Below are 17,466 nucleotides of genomic sequence, written 5' to 3'. Positions count from 1 at the left end.
TGTTGGTTTTTGTTTTTTGCCCTTTATCCCCGTCCCTCTTCTCCGCTGTTTTTTGTTTTGTTTTGTTTTGTTTTTTCCCCCCTCTTTCTTTCTCCCTTTTCTTTTCCCCTGTCCCGTATCTAGCAAGTAAAAAAAAATAAAATAAAATAAAATAAACAATAAAAGGTAAATCAAATGGACCATTACGGCAAGGCTGGGATGGTCCATTTGGTAAAGTAAATCCGTTGGGCATCTTTCTTCGCCTTTAGACAATAATTCTGATGGCAAAAGAACCAAACGGGACAGGTTTAAAAAAAAAAAAAAAAAAAAAAAAAAAAAAAGAGATATTTTTTTAAATTTACATTTTCAAATGATATAAATCACATCTAAATATTCTCCGAATCATTTTTCCTTCATACATACAGCACTGTTACAGCAGTACACGACTAATATCATGAAATGCTTAAAGCAAGACCCTCCAAAAAAAAAAAAAAAAAAAGTTAAATTCCAATAATAAATAAAATAAAATATAAGTAAAATTTAACCTCAGTGGTATTATTTTTATTGGCAATTCCCCCGTCCAACCAAAAAAGACATTTTTAAATGCTTATAATTACAGATTTAATCAGACAAGAAATTCTACAAGAAATATCCGTTAATGGCACAAAGGTGTACAGAAAACACAGCAAGATATGCACAGGTCTTATATTTAGTCAGATCTGTTAAAGACATGAATGCAGAAGCACTGAGAGCATGAAGGTGAGCAGGATGTGATGCAGATCATGTGACTGTGCAGCTGATATGTCACAACTTTAAGTCACTTCCACCACCTGCCTCAGCTCCTCTGTTAGTGAAGCCAGCTCTTTCTCCAGGCTCATTATCAGACCTGAGGACACACAAGGACAGTGTTGTGCTGTTACTCAACAAATATGACATTACATGTGAGGAGAAGAACTCATAACACACAGTGAGTACAGACACATAATATTTATGAGGTTTATTATCATTCCTCAGAATGCGCCCAAATGCTACATCTGCAATTTGTCCAAAGTTTGTTCATTCTGCGCTCCAGACGGGTTGAGCGCGTTCAAAAGTTTAATCACGTTAATCGTGATGACCGCATTAAAGCTGGCAGCCCTAATTTTGGGGGGAAATTACTTTGTCCATGTTTGGACTTCTGTGTTGTAAACACGCAAATCAGTCCGTGCATGATTACATTGCTCCGCCCGTCAAAAAGTCTGCGCATGCGTGAATATATCGCCCATCGTCAATTATTAGACTGACGATTGTCGGTTGGAAAATGTTTACATATCGCCCAACCCTACCACCAGGCCCGTTCTCTTCACAGATAATCTTGCAAGCGTCACGTTTGTCACAGCATCTCAAACTCCATCATTTCGGTCACATTTGCTCATTGGGCATTTACTAACTACTACACCACTTCCCAAATCTCCTTCATGTTTTTCTGTGGTTTATCCTCAGGTACTGTGTGTGTGTGTGTGTGTGTGTGTGTGTGTGTACACACACACATGTTATATATATATATATATATATATCTATATCTATCTATCTATCTATCTATCTATCTATCTCTGGACCTGAAAGATAGGATCATGGCCAAGCTTGAAACCTGGATCCCCCGTAGCCGGTTACCAAGATTACGTGAAGTACCCTCAGAAGGTCTGCTAGATGATGTTAATGCAGCACTACGGATGATACCTACAACCACGATTACCGACACTAACAAGCTGATCTACAATACGGCAGCAGTGATCAGTGAGATGCTTGGCTACAAGTTGAACAGCCACAAGGGGCAGTACCCTCCATGGAGAAGGAGGCTAGAGGGCAAGATCAAAGTAGCACGAAGGGAGGTTAGCCAACTAACGGAGTTGCAGAAAGGCGCGACAAAGAAGGTGCATAAGAAATACAGCAAGCTGTCCATACCTGAGGCCTTGGAAACTGCCAAGCAAAGACTCACAGCCTTGGCCAGCCGCTTGAGAAGGTACACCAGAGAGATAGAAGGCAGGAGAATAAACCAGCTGTTCTCCACAGAACCAGCAAAGTTGTACTCTCAGTGGCAAGGGAACAATAAGAGAACAGCACCACCAAGGCTGGAGACGGAGCAATACTGGAAGAACATATGGGAGAAGGATGCAACCCATAACAGCAATGCTCAGTGGCTAGTGGATCTGAGGGCAGACCATAGCGACCTCCCTGAACAGGGTCCAGTAACCATCACAGTGGCAGACATCCAAGAAAGGGTCTCCAGTATGAAGAGTTGGACAGCACCAGGGCCCGACATGGTTCACGCCTACTGGCAGAAGAAGCTGACTGCACTCCACGAGCGTCTGGCAGCACAAATGAACCAGCTGCTAGTTAACGAGAGACACCCGGAATGGCTAACCGAAGGTCGGACGGTCCTGATCCCCAAGGACCCCAAGAAGGGACCGGTCCCCTCCAACTACCGACCAATAACCTGCCTCAGTACTACATGGAAGCTCCTGTCAGGCATCATATCGGCTAAGATGAACAGGCACATGGGTCAATACATGAGCGGGGCACAGAAAGGGATTGGCAAGAATACCAGAGGCGCAAAACACCAGCTACTGGTAGACAGAACAGGCAGCCGAGACTGCAAGACCAGACTGACCAACCTGTGCACAGCCTGGATTGATTACAAGAAGGCCTATGACTCAATGCCCCACAGCTGGATAATGGAATGCCTAGAATTGTACAAGATCAACAGGACCCTAAGAGCCTTCATCAGGAACTCAATGGGGATGTGGCGTACAACACTAGAGGCCAACTCCAAGCCCATAGCACAAGTCACCATCAAGTGCGGGATCTACCAAGGAGATGCTCTGTCCCCACTGCTGTTCTGCATAGGCCTGAACCCCCTCAGTGAGATCATTAACAAGACTGGCTATGGATACCGACTACGAAACGGAGCGGTTGTCAGCCACCTCCTGTACATGGATGACATCAAGCTGTATGCCAAGAGTGAACGAGACATCGATTCACTGATCCACACTACCAGGCTATACAGCAATGACATTGGAATGTCGTTCAGACTGGAGAAGTGTAGTCGGATGGTAACAAAGAGAGGGAAGGTAGTCAGAACTGAGGGGATTGAACTACCAGAAGGCAACATTGCAGACATAGAGGACAGTTACAAGTACCTGGGGATCCCGCAGGCAAATGGGAACCATGAAGAGGCCGCTAGGAAAGCTGCAACCACCAAGTACCTGCAGAGGGTCAGGCAAGTCCTGAGGAGTCAGCTGAACGGTAAGAACAAGATCCGGGCCATCAACACCTACGCCCTGCCCGTGATCAGGTACCCTGCTGGGGTAATAGGCTGGCCAAAGGAGGAGACAGCAGCCACTGACATAAAGACAAGAAAGCTCCTGACCATGCATGGAGGGTTTCACCCGAAGTCCAGCACCCTGAGACTGTACGCTAAGCGGAAGGAAGGAGGCCGGGGACTGGTGAGTGTCAGCACCACAGTCCAGGATGAGACAAGAAACATCCACGAATACATCACGAAGATGGCCCCAACTGACAGCGTGCTCAGTGAATACCTCAGGCAGCAGAAACCCAAGAAAGAGGAGGAAGGCGAGGAACCATCATGGAAGGACAGGCCCCTGCACGGTATGTACCACCGGCAGATAGAGGAGGTGGCTGATATCCAGAAATCCTACCAGTGGCTGGACAAAGCTGGACTGAAAGACAGCACAGAGGCACTAATCATGGCAGCACAAGAACAAGCTCTGAGTACAAGATCCATAGAGGCTGGGGTCTATCACACCAGGCAAGACCCCAGGTGCAGGCTGTGTAAAGATGCCCCTGAGACAATCCAGCACATAACAGCAGGGTGCAAGATGCTAGCAGGCAGGGCATACATGGAGCGCCATAACCAAGTGGCCGGCATAGTGTACAGGAACATCTGTGCCGAGTATGGCCTGGAAGTTCCGAGGTCAAAATGGGAGACGCCCCCAAGGGTGATGGAGAATGACCGGGCTAAGATCCTGTGGGACTTCCAGATACAGACGGACAAAATGGTGGTGGCTAACCAACCGGACATAGTGGTGGTGGACAAACAGAAGAAGACAGCCGTAGTGATTGATGTAGCGGTTCCGAATGACAGCAACATCAGAAAGAAGGAACACGAGAAGCTGGAGAAATACCAAGGGCTCAGAGAAGAGCTCGAGAGGATGTGGAGGGTGAAGGTAACTGTGGTCCCCGTGGTAATCGGAGCACTAGGTGCGGTGACTCCCAAGCTAGGCGAGTGGCTCCAGCAGATCCCGGGGACAACATCGGAGATCTCTGTCCAGAAGAGCGCAGTCCTGGGAACAGCTAAGATACTGCGCAGGACCCTCAAGCTCCCAGGCCTCTGGTAGAGGACCCGAGCTTGAAGGATAAACCGCCCGCAGGGGCGAGATGGGTGTTGTATGTGTGTGTGTGTGTATACATATATATATACACATACATGAATATGTCCTGATAAATGATCAGAATTATAATATTTCTGACAGTCTGAGTCAAAATAGAATAGAATCGAAGATCCTGTGATTTGGTTAAATTTCACTTGTAATGCTGATTTTATATTGACAACTACTGACTCTTCATATGACATCGAAATGGCATGACACTCTGCTGATCGCTGGCTCAAACTTTACCTGTGTTGGCAGTGTTGCCGGCAATGAAGCTGATGACCAGTGGTAGCCGATTGAACTGCACAATCTGTTCAATCCAGAAACATTACATGTTATAAAAAAAGTTAAATAAACTAGATATACTTTATCAAACCTGAGTTTCTGAGTTGGTCAATCCATACTCATCCTGACCTTAGAACAAACTGAAATAATGACATTAAACTTGGGTAGAGGTCAGGGCTTGAAATTCATATATAAAATTTTATCCCCTCGACTTCTGATATGCAGAAGAGCTGAAGACCATCATCAAAACAACCTGACCTTATGCTTGTATGCCACACTGATGCAGTAATTTGGGGCAAAGGACCCTAAAACAAGTACTGTGTGTATAAATGAATATGCTGTTTGCTTTCATTATAGCAAAAAGCTTTATTTTATTTTTCACAATTGTTAAAGGCTTGAAATATTTCACTTTCTGTGTAACAAATATAGAATATATGATATTTGTGGAGCTAGACTATGGTATGACAAATATACCAAACTCCTGATTGGTGGAAAGAAGGGGTCTGACCTGGTAGGCGTTATAATAGCAGATGATGCTCTTGTTCTTAGAAAGGCCCAGTTTGCTGCCCTGATCAGTGGCCAGAGCAAACGTAGACAGGAAGCCAGGTCTCAAAGCATGAACTGGGGCATTGTCGTTGGCAACTGCAAGGATACAGCAATGATGTCAGGGATGTAGGGATAAAACACTCTCCACATAAGGAATGTCTGCTGACATTTGTTTCAAATACTGCCCAAACCCGCATAATTCAGTATATTTATGATGCAACTTATTTGCTTTTTTTCCCCACTAAAGAGCAACTGGTTACATTTTTCTCTCAATTAATATATAACATTTCTTGGAAATTCAAATTTGAAAAGATTTGAAACATTAATATATTTAGTAAAATACAAAAATCCTTTTTTTTTTTTTTTTTAAGAAAAAACATCTTATAGAATAGAATAGAATAGAATAGAATAATCCTTTAATTGTCCCACAAGGGGAAATTTGGTTGTAACAGCAGCCAAAAAGAGACATATACAAACAAAGTAAGTCAAGTGTGCTCTCTGCTCTGATGTTCTGTGCAATAGTATGTGCGATTCACAGAATAACTGTGAGTTGATCTGAAACTGATAGCTCGTGGACTTCCCTCCTGGCTGACTTCCACCTTCAGGAGCAGCTACTCCTATCAGTGCCAATGTGGAAACTGGTTTTAGGTTCTATTCAAACACACTTTAATTCTACTACCAAATTTCTCTTCTGTTACTTTTGCTCTGATGGATTTTACAGTTTTCCACATGACAGCAGTGAGACCAGCAATAACCAGCCATTCAGAATGTTTCTTACCTTTAATAACCGGGACACCGTCCCTATCAGTGACCACAATAGCATGAAGACCTTCAATGCTGAAGGAGACAAACAACAAAACTTCCTCATTAAACACTGAACATCCTGATAGTGTCGACTGTAACATTGAAGATTTTGTTACTTTAATGATACACACCTTTGCAACTGTTTGTAAAGATACCTCTTCAAATCCTGCAAATAATTTTACATTAAAAAAAAAAAAAAAAAAAAAGTTAGATAGTTGGTCAGAGCTAACAAACCATACGTCATCGTCCAGCAGAGGGAGCACGTATGGTGTCCGCTCCACTCCTGGGACGGCCCAGCTGGTTGCAGTGAGCTCTGTTGTCAGATGGAGGCAGCGTACAACAAGTATGTGTTACAGCTAGTCTGTGTGACAGTACTATTATAGTCGACACATCGCTGGTGTCGCACTGTGATTTTGATGTCATATGATATGTCGTGTGACAATTTTTGCGGGGCGTCAGCTAGTTATGACCTTTCAATATTTGTATCTTGTCGCTGAGGCCACTGCAGAGACACACAGATATACAGAGGGAGATTGAAAACTTGAGTTTGTGGGGGAAAAAAAAAACCCCCACACTTGACAAAGTCTTGACTTCCTCTTTTCCTGTATTAGCACTTATCTGGTGATACTGTCTGGGCGGCGACGCCTATCGTCTAGAATACTGCAGTGGTTTCCTGCACAATAATGACTGGTATAAATACAAGTTTCTGTGAACCATGGGTGCAGCAATGAGCAAAGCGAGCATTACAGCGCGTACACTGCAGCCTGGTCACTCATGTGTCCGGTGACTTATCTGGACTTGGTGAAGCCAAGTATCCCAGAATTCTGTTTGTCCAAAACTTATAAGCAGCAATGGCGGAGGAAAGTTGCTAGAAGTGTTCGTAAAGTTTGAGATGTTACCATTTCTGTGGAACAAAATTAACTCTTACAATATTTTCAGGATGTAGATGCGTAAACTTCAAATATCGCTCGATTTATCAAGACATCACCTATTTGCAAAAGTGCTCTGACATTTTTCCAAATGTCATTTTTGCTCTGACATTTTCGTCTGTCGTTTCATTTTCGTCCTCACCAGCTGTAGTGAACCTTGACTCCTGGTCAAGGTTCACTACAGCTGGTGAGGACGCACATCATTTCCAAAACTTATTACAGCAAATCGGTTTGGCCGAGAATATAAGTTAAGCTTCATAACTGGGTCGTTTTATTTCAAAGTCTTACTTGGAGAGCTGTCAGTATACTGAACTGAATATTTCACCGGTCCTTATCCCTGGATGTGAAAATGTGCCGTTTTTATTTTAACAGCTGACTCTGAAATAAATCTAACATTATAAATATTTTAATCCCACCGGGAGCAGAAACAGCATGTTGATACGTGAAGATCCTGAAGACTGCTCCAGTGATGATCAAATTATGGGGTTTTTTTTATATTTTTTTTTTCAATTCTCTTCCAAACACTAGCTGTCTATTTTAAGTTTTGAGTGTCTACTAAAATAAAAATAAAAATAAAAGCATTCTGACATCGGACACGTTTGTTTTTGTTCAATAAGCAGCGTGAGCTGTGCATACACGTATAATATTTTGAAATAAAGTTTGCGTTTCCTTCCTGGTCTAGCTTCCTCCCGGGTCTCGCGAAATCCAGACTTGCATGTGAACTTGCGAAGTACGGACTTGCATATTTCAGCATTGCGAAACCCGCTGTTATGGCAGCACTGCATATTCTCCTGAACGACAGGCGTCGCCGCTCAGACAATCGCCACATACGCGCTGATACAGGAAGAGAAGAGGTCAAAACCGGAAGCCGGAAGAGTTTTTCTTGTTTTTTCAAAAAAAAAAACTCCTCCAACATCTCTCTCTCTGTATATCTGCACGTCTCCGAGTTTCTGTGCTGGAACGTCATTTAAAAAACCGAAACAATCGTACACTTATGCTTTCCACCCAGCTCCGGAGGCAGCGCAACGAACCGAAAAGTGCACGACCACAGACACGTGATGTGACGTCAAAATCGGCTCGCGCACAGACGACGCCGCGAGCACAGTTGCACTGTGAAGGTTCCAAAATACACTCCGCAGTGGTCGCCTCGACATCATGATAAGGGCACAGGAAGCCGCTTCATTAATCTCCGACACCCGCAAAAATAAAGAGATCAAAATAAAATAAACAAGTAAATAAGTGCTTACTTTTGAGAGCGCTTTTAATCTCGAACAGTACTTCACGTGTCCTTTTTTATAGAAATTATCAGCAATACGTTTTTTCCTGCTTCTCCATTTTGGAGACGGGAACTCAAGAAGAATGACAGACATCTCATACTTACATCGGCCATGGCAGCTATCGAGGTATCGAGACCGCTCGACGACTGCAGGGAGATGACTGTAATGATAGTTGTTCACACAGAGGACTGAGTACGTCGTCGGAACTTCACATTCTTTTATGTCAAATAAAGCAAACAACCATATGAGCTGTTTCCCAGATAATACAACGATAATATAAATGCGTGAGTTAACATCTCCTTATTAAACTAAAAACAAATGATAAAAATAACTAGACAGGCAAATTGGAAATACACATTAAAATCTCAAACGAAATGACAAACCTTTGAACGACTTTAAAACAAAAACATAACCCTCGGGATCTGGAAAGGGAGATTAAAAAAACATAATCACGTGATTACTTCTTCTTCTTGATTTTTGGTGGCTGGCAAACCACAAAGTGGTGCATTAGCGCCACCAACTGGTATAGACATGAAAGGTGCTCAAAAATCACTTTCTTCTCTTTTTGTAGTACATTGATCACCTTTCACTTTACTGAGCTTGGATCGGTTGCCTTTTGCCTATTCTCTATTGGTGTTTTTTGTATATGATGTAAACTGCACATTACTCATAACAGAAAAACACCAACAGATGGATATGTATTCATTATATGAATATATTATTCTGTTTTTATTATTCTGCCGTGTACAGTGTCCTTGAGTGTTCTGAAAGGCGCTTTCAAATAAAATGTATTATTATTATTATGTCTTCCCTCCATCATTCCTTTCTTTTCTTTTCTTTCCCCAGTTGCTTTTCTACTTTTCCCCAGTCTCTGTCTTATTATGCTCTTTATTTGATCCAGCTGAAGTTGAAAACTAGATCAGCTGAAATATTTTTATGGCTTCTTTTACAGCCAAATCTAAATGTTCTTTTCCTTTTATATATATTTATTTGCTGATAAGGGTGGTACATTGTTTCTGTGCTTTGCACTGTCACCTGATAGCAAAAGATTTTCTGGCTTAAACCCTGGCAGGTTCTCCCTGTGCTTGCAAGGGTTTTCTCCAGCTCCTATGAGACATCCATGTAAGATTAGGTGGTAATACTAAACTGGCCAAATGTGAGATGGATCATCTTAAACAGTGTATCTTGATTGTGGCCCTGTAAATTTACCCAGTGCCCAATGATAATAGTCTTCTTCTGATTTCTAGTGACATTTCCTTCATCTGTAGGAATACTCTGTAGAACCTGACTGCATGTTGAGGTGGCAAGTCAGCCATTTGATTTATGTTACAGCAGCTCATGACTGAATGAACATGGTGCAATAAAAGTACTTTTAGACTTTACTTCACTTTAATTTACTTCAGTAGGATTAGGGGTTGTCACCTCAGCATGCAGTGGAGTGCTATAGAGTCTATAGAGTAATTTTATTCACATGGAAAAGTTTCAGGACACCGGCCCTCGAGGACTGGAGTTTGACACCCCTGATCAAATACTGATCTGACTGACCCAGTGTATATGAATTTCTATCTATGCCCATTCACTTCCAACTAAACACCTCGTTACATTTTATACTTTCTTGTATTCTTCTTGCACACATTGCTCCGTTGTTTGCAAAACATGAAAACCTCCATCCCACGTCAATGAACTGCAGGTGATAATCATCCCAGAGAGGGAAGTATTATTATTTGTTTCTTAGATGTTTAGAATATAGGGTGGTACACTGGTAAGTAAACAATGAATAGTTAAATTTGTCCTGTGAGCAAACACTGAGTGAGAGTGGGAAGGAAAAACTACCTTTTAACAATAAGAAACCACTAGAGGTGTATAAACACAAAGAGATTGAAAAGAGATGAATAAAAAAGAAATGCTCAGTGCATCAATGGCAGCTCCCCAGTAGCCTAAGCCTAAGCCTTTTGCAACATAACTAAGGGGTGGTTCAGGGTCACGTGATCCAGCTGATACACTTTATCACAAATGGGAATCTTAAGCCTAATCTTATAAGTAGAGAGAGCATCTGTCTCCCGAATTGAAGCTGGGTGTCACGGCTGGGGCAGCAGTCATGTAGTGATGTGAAGGAGTACCCAAGTTGCAGACAGCGGGGGTGATGCGAGTGAGTTTATTTACAGTGCACAGTCAATAACAAAGGCGAGGGCAAAACTAAACCTAAACTGGGGAAAACTAATGATAAACAAAACCTGAAACCATAACTCACGAAGCCACATGCAGGGGAAAACATAAGGAGGTTACACGGGGGATGAAGAGCTGGGAATGGAGAGCAGAATGTGGAGCAGAGAGACACAGAGATGACCAAACAACACAGACGAACCGACGACGAGCAGAGGCAAACACACACTATAAATACACACCAGGTAATGAGGAAATGGCACGCAGGGGTGGACACAGATGAAACTAATGGACATAACGAGACACAGACCTTCAAAGTAAAACAGGAAACTCACAGACTGTTTTACAAACACAAACTCAGAGACACGAACGGAACACCGGGAGAGGACACAGGTAGGGATAACAGTAACACAAACCACAAGACCCAGACCCTAAGAACTAATACAAAATCAGAAGAAACTAGAAAATAATAACAATAAACTCAAAACGCTGGGTCACCGACCCAGGACCATGACACTGGAACCTAAAAGTAGAGTCTCAAAGCTAAAGGCTATGTTTTCCATTCTACTTTGAAAAATCTAAGAATCACAAGTAACCCTGCAGTCTGAAAGCAAAGTTTGGATAATGAGGTATGCGGTCTTTAAGACACAGTGGGGCATAATTATTCAAGATTTTGAATTCTCTCTGCTGCAGCTAAAGGCTTCTCAAGCACCTTTCAGAGTGACCTGATGGAACTCTCTGACTGTGTGAAGACGTGATTAAAACCACTTTTTTGCAGTTACTTTAATACCAACTGTTTGTATCTCTGAAGTAAAATACTGTGCTCAATAGTAGTGAATGTTGCATTGAGCATCTTGCAGATGCTGAGTCTAGCAGAACAAGCACAGGGATGAGTCAACTGTCAGAGGCCATAAGAAGTCAATTCTAGTCCTGTTTCTGTGCTATCACACACTCTAAATCCTGACTGAAACCGTTCCTATGCAAATGATCAGTGAACTGCTCGAGGAAACCTCACCCGGCCCGGACACGGAAAGGATTGACAGATTGATAGCTTTTTCAATAATTAAATAAATAAATAAACCAGGTGCGTCAGCCTACGGTTTGGGGAACAGGTAAGGCATCACCCTTTTACCTGTTCCCACAAGGAAACTGAGACTGTCTCTCTCTTTCTCGTATTGTCTCTGCACAATAAAGGGAGGGTCTGTATGTAAAAGCAGTTGTCTGACCAGACTGCTTCTTGTGTATGGCGTGGCAGTGTGATTTTCCGCTGTCTTTAATGAAGAATGGTACTTTTGTCATGGTACTGCGTCTGTGACCCAGTGTTTTGCGTGTTTTAGTTTTCTTCTTTGGTTAGTGTTATTTTCTCAGTGTTTCCTGGTTTATTTTGAAAGAGTCTTGTATGTCTTTGTCATTGTGTTTAGTTTCACTTCCCCTGTCTAGTCAGCTGTTTCCCCGTGTGTTTTCACTTCCCCTGATCACCTCCTGTGTGTATTTAAGTCCTCGGTCTTACTTTGTTCATTGTCAGGTCGTCTGTTTTCCCTCCACGTCTCATCACAGTATTCACAGTCGTCATAGTTGATTCATAGTTCTACAGTCTTGTCACAGTTTTCATAGTTTTTTAGTTTTCCTAGTTTAGGTTTCAGTCTAGTTGTCGCTCCTTGTTTTGCCTTTGCTCGAATTTTATGTTCATGTCTACCAGCCAAAATAAACGGCTCGCTTTTGTTTATGATGGGGAGCTGAGGTCCCCTAAAACTCTGACCCTAGATTTGCCCCTGCCTACTTTTACGTGATCTAAATTACATTTTCATCTAGGTCAAGGAAAAGAGGTTAGGAATAGAAGATAGGAAGTACCTTTAGATAGTGATGGGATGCACTGTGCCAAGGCTTCGGAGTGTGTGTCGAGAAATCCAGGAAGTATTTAATGAAGCGTGAATTGAGGCTTGCTTCTTTAAGAGTAAGTGATGTCACTGATGACGTCTGAAGCCTGGCTGGTTCAGAAAGTGGTGGTGTGATTTTTGCTCATATATGAAAAGCCGTGGATTCTTGTAAACTTTGTGTGTTAGTGTTTGTGCTTGGGATCAAGAACTGGTTCCTTGGAATCGTTAGTCTGCCTGTCTATCAGTGCCGCTGATCGATTCTTGCATTCTCACTACGATCATATGGACATTACTTTTATTTTTATTGTAAAAAAGGATGAGAGCGTGATGGTAAAGTGGAGATTGCTCCAGAACAGAAACAACTGCATTATACTGTTAAAACAACTTCGGCTCTTCACAAGCACCTGTGCAGATAGCATGCTAATGCTAAGCTAGCCAAGAACCCAGAGTGATGTTAAAGCTGAGTGGATGCTGACCTGTGAAAAAGTCAGCCGCTGCTGAACTTCAACAGATAACAAAGGGATGAGCAGTCAGGGTGCAGCCTCTATTTCTATCTGCTCATGTTTCTATGGTAGAATCACCATGACAATCACTTTAAAGTGTTTTTGTGCTGGTTTTCATCTTTTCTTTGTGTTGTCGGCTTTGTGTTCATACCTAAATATTAAGAGAAAGATATGTGTGTTCTCATCAGGGCAGGGATTTGTGTTGGTGTGTGGGAATGTAGCCTGTAGGTTAATATTGTTAATTGGTAATTATGAGACAGTGTGTTTCAGATCATTTTACAGAGTAACATGAAAGTAACTTAACTGAGTAGTATAAAGAATGTCTTTCTCCTGGGTGCAATTAAATAACATACTGCATTACTTTTAAGGGTTCCTCCATAACCTAATTATGCATCTAGGATTTAGACAGAGGTCTGCCCAGGATCACAGGGTGAAAACTGACAAACACTTGGTCTGTTTACCTAAAAGGCTGAGTAACTTCACATAATCTGTGAAGGTCCTGACAGGGCAAGTTACTTCCTGGTTGAAGCCCCAAGTGGGAGCTGACTGTAGCTCGACTGGGACAGTTGGAATTCAGACAGGGCCTTCAGCAGGAATGCATTGTTGAACCAGATGATTACCCCCTTTCTCGTCCAGTAATCACCTGCAGCAATCCGTAAGGACTGACAGAGCGTGGGTCTCGCTAATCCTCCTGGCAGATGCTATGGCCACCAAAAAGGCAGTTTTGAGGAAGAGCAATTTCACATCAGCATCCTCAAGTGGGTCAAAGGGAAGACACTGAAGGGTGACAACGCCTAAGTCCAGGTCCCTTAGGAGAGCCAGGGGTCCAGGCCTGCAAACAGTCCCCAGTGGTAGGAATAGGCAACCCTTGTGGATGGTGCACAAGACTCCTGCACAGTTTCTATCACTGGCTCAGGCAGCCCTAAGGCAAAGAACCTCTCCCACTCAGGGGCCAGCCCATCAACACGAGCCCTGCAGGAAAGGGGTGGAACAGTGTCCTGCTCACCTGGGACAGGGGGTCCCTTTAAACAGGATGTTCCCAAAATATAGTAGTTGTGTGGGGTCTTTAAGATAAAGATATAAGTTGAAATCAGTGCCGGCCGGTGGTAACACAATATTTTGGGGGTGGGGGGCAATTGGATCACACTGGTCAAACAAAGTAAAGCATTTTACAGGTCAGGAAAAAAAACACAAATTTAAAATCTACACACACACTTTAATATTCCTTAAACCCGTGCAATTAAATAAAACTTTGAAACACAAATATTGACACAAACCTTAACTAAACATTAACGCAAAGTCCCAGCAAAACTTCACACCAGTCTATGATTCGAGACAGAATGTGCCAATTTTTGTCGTCTCTTTTCTTTGGCCGACTGCCTTAAAAATGGATGTTGTAAATAGACAACTGAATTTAACTTTACCGTTTCAGCAGCCCTTGAAGTTGCCATCCTCAGTCAAGAGTAGTAGTAGTAGTAACGTGTGAGTGCTTGTTCTTCTTCAAGACAAGAGTGCCTGTGCTGTGTCAATGTGTGAATGATAATATTGAATTGTATTGTGTAAACATGTAAATGGTTTAAGGCAACAGCTGAGAGTGTACATTCAGATAAACCGCTGGCTTAGGTTGGCACAATCTTTGAATATGGAAGACAGCAGCTGTGACACCTGCAACATGCAGGGGGTAACTTTGTCTGCTCTACATGCTAACTAACTACATGCTCTTTCACTTCTAAGGCTTTATATATCAAGACATTTTTTAAAAACTCGTCCTGTTCTTGCATAGCACTTTCTTTCTCTACATGAGCGTTCAAAGGACTGTTATACAGCACGTCTCACTCACACACATTCATAAAAGCATTTTTTTTTCTTAGTCTCTGTCCTTACTAATGAGTAATCACACTTCAATAAATACATCCGGAGTAACATCAGGGTTCAGTACCTTGCTCAAGGATACTTTGCCATGCAGGGCGAGGTATTCCAGTAGCAAAACAAATCACCATTGTACCACTATTTGTGTCCCATGTTTGGTTTTTGCTGAACATTACTGCCATGTTCATGGCACGTCTTTAGTAAGCCATGACTGTTGAGTCTTTTTCTACTGTGATGAACCTTAATATTCAACATGCCCAAGGAGGCCTGTCAAGTCTGACATGCAGCTCTTGGTTTTTTGCTGTTTCCCTGAACAATGTAACATCACACAATCATATAAGCAGTGGTTAAAGTTGGCCAGAACAACCCAGTGTTCCAGCACCTTCAGTAAAGCTTCACTAAATAAAATGACAGGCAATTAAACACTAAATAGTTAGAGTCATTTTTCATATGCTGCAGCCTGACGGTCTTTCTATCTGATGTCACGTTTGGGAATCGAAATCCGGTTCTTGTAGAGTTCTGTTCCCAGTAGCTCAAATCCTTACTTTCCATTCATGTCCTGGAGGAGAAAAATAGTGGTGCAGTCTACAGTGTGGACATGGATATTACTTTTACTATTACTTTGTTAAAAGTAATATCCATATGTAAAATAAAAAACTGCATCGAGAACAGAAGTAATCACATTTCAAAGTACAAATACTTTGTTACTGTACTTAAGTAGAAATGTCAGATATCCGTATTGTACTTGAGTATTTATTTTTCTGACAACTTTTTTACTCCAGCTAGGATGCTTTTCTTTCACACACATATACAAATACATATATATGTGTACATATTTTTTTAATGTATAAATACACATATACACACAGCATATACACATGTATCATCCATAGATATAATAATATATATAGTTGCACATAACGACACACAAATACAAGCACACACACAGATGAATTGACAGAGACATGCACCCCCACCTGTACTGATACCTCCACATTCACACAAATCTAGGCTCAGCATATGGTTCTGGTATTCATAAAGTAGGTCTAATGTACACAGTTCAGTGTTGTTATAATATGTGAACATACGTGTTGACATATGTGTGATCTGTGACCTTTGGAGTGTGCATGGCGCCTAGATGTCTGCCGTATATGGACAAGGGAGCCTTCCCTTCCAGAGGGCCACCTTAAGTACGAACAGATGTGGGAGCTGTGACATACAAATGGAGTCAAGAGTGTTGTTCTTCTTGTTGAGGATGGACATCAGCCAACTGCAAACATCTTCTTAAATTCAGTTGTGTAAATCCACAAAGAGGAGCAGGTCAGCTGATCGCAGCCTGCACACAAAGCAAACCCAGTGGAGCTTATTATGAGAAGTGACTGTGAGTTGCGATTCTTTTCTCTAAGCTGAGCCACTGTACAGAACTTATGGTTCCCTAAGCTGCTGACTCCTACTGTAACCCCTGACTGAACTCATTTTACTGTTTATGTGTGGAGGCAAAGGCACCTCTACAATGTAGGCAACAGAAAATAGTTATTTTTAAAAATGATCTTTTGCTGCATGTCTCCTACATAACAGATGACTGAGTACTTTCATTAGAATTAGACTAATATTTGTACTATCGTCAATTTTATTTCATTATTATATTAATGTAGCAGAAGGTTCAGTTACCCTTATGGTTAGTAGACATATGGTTACATATGGTAACATATGGTTAGTAGATTGTCCTTCCTGAGAAGAAGGGACAATTGATATGCTGGACAAAGGATGTTGAATATGGAGCTGTCAGGCAGGAGGAGAAGAGGAAGGGCTACTAAGGGAGCAGGCAAAAGAAGAAGGATTTAGGGTTGCTTTCTGAACGACTGTGTGCTTGGCAGACTTCTGCAGCAGCTCCTGGAGTTTCTGGTACTTTGTGTTTTTCTTAATAGTTCGTTTTTTAAGATTTTCCTTTTTACACTTTTCATGGTTGCGGGTCATGCTAAGCAGTCGCTCTGTATTCACATACACTTGGGACCAGCTGCTAGTGCTCTCCAAAACAAGCTGCTGTCTGGAGACAGACTGGTCATCTAGCAGAAACTCAAGAGGAGACATTGCAGGTGCCGGGTGGAGCAAGAGTTAAAGCAGCGAGAAGGACATGTAAACTCCGTTTCACTGGGCATCATGGGGAACACGAGGTCTTTGGCTAATAAGATGGATAAATTGTGGGCACTGATTATGCTTAACGGAGACGTGGGTGCACCCTGACTTCAGTGCCCAGCTTTTTCAGTGTTCGGGTTGACGGAGATGCCAAGATGAATGGTAAGAAAAAGACTGGAGGGATTGAAGTGTTTGTTGAAGAAAGGTGGTGCAGTTCAATCCATGTTACGATGAAGGAACAGCTTCCCTCGCCTGACATTGAACAAACTAATCCATAAGGCTGGAACCATCACTGGTCAGAATTTGGAGGCGTTTGAGTCAGTGAGGGACAGGAGCTCACTAAACAGACTTCTTTCCATCATGGATAACCCATCTCACCTGCTCCACTCCATACTTCTGAGGCAGCAGAGCTACTTTTACCTTACACTGATTCAACCCTACTACCAAAAAGAATGCAGGAAATCATTCCTACCGTTCTATGTCAAACTGCATAATAACTCTGTATACCCTGTGCAGCCCAAGACTTCAAGGACACCAGAACGCATGAGCATCTTGATCGTGTCGAACCTGAGCCACCAGCATCCTGTGAGCCCTGTGCTGACCAGGCCTTTGCTACGAGCCTCCTGCTCTGCTCTAACATATGGATGGATGGGAGTTAGATACAGCAA

General features: G+C 42.4%; 1 protein-coding gene across 2 annotated transcripts; it reads right to left on the bottom strand.

The window, feature by feature from the left end:
- Nucleotides 1-524: 524 nt before the first annotated feature.
- lamtor3 (late endosomal/lysosomal adaptor, MAPK and MTOR activator 3) lies at nucleotides 525-8,742 on the bottom strand. Of its 2 annotated transcripts, none has more exons than XM_063499643.1 (7): nucleotides 8,634-8,742; nucleotides 8,355-8,465; nucleotides 6,176-6,210; nucleotides 6,019-6,077; nucleotides 5,203-5,336; nucleotides 4,656-4,719; nucleotides 525-865 (listed from the first exon to the last, which is right to left on the bottom strand). In XM_063499643.1, exons 2-7 carry the CDS (start codon nucleotides 8,361-8,363, stop codon nucleotides 792-794), a joined length of 375 nt encoding a protein of 124 aa, XP_063355713.1. In that variant the 5' UTR covers nucleotides 8,364-8,465; nucleotides 8,634-8,742; the 3' UTR covers nucleotides 525-791. The 2 variants fall into 2 exon arrangements, with proteins under 2 accessions (XP_063355713.1, XP_063355714.1); XM_063499644.1 differs by having other exon boundaries at nucleotides 8,355-8,410; nucleotides 8,634-8,720.
- Nucleotides 8,743-17,466: the final 8,724 nt, after the last annotated feature.

Source organism: Pelmatolapia mariae, linkage group LG16_19 (genome assembly GCF_036321145.2).
Source record: "Pelmatolapia mariae isolate MD_Pm_ZW linkage group LG16_19, Pm_UMD_F_2, whole genome shotgun sequence".
NCBI classification, from domain to species: domain Eukaryota; kingdom Metazoa; phylum Chordata; class Actinopteri; order Cichliformes; family Cichlidae; genus Pelmatolapia; species Pelmatolapia mariae.
The sequence above is the reverse complement of the archived record's forward strand: the minus strand, read 5'-3'. Positions and strand labels throughout refer to the sequence as shown.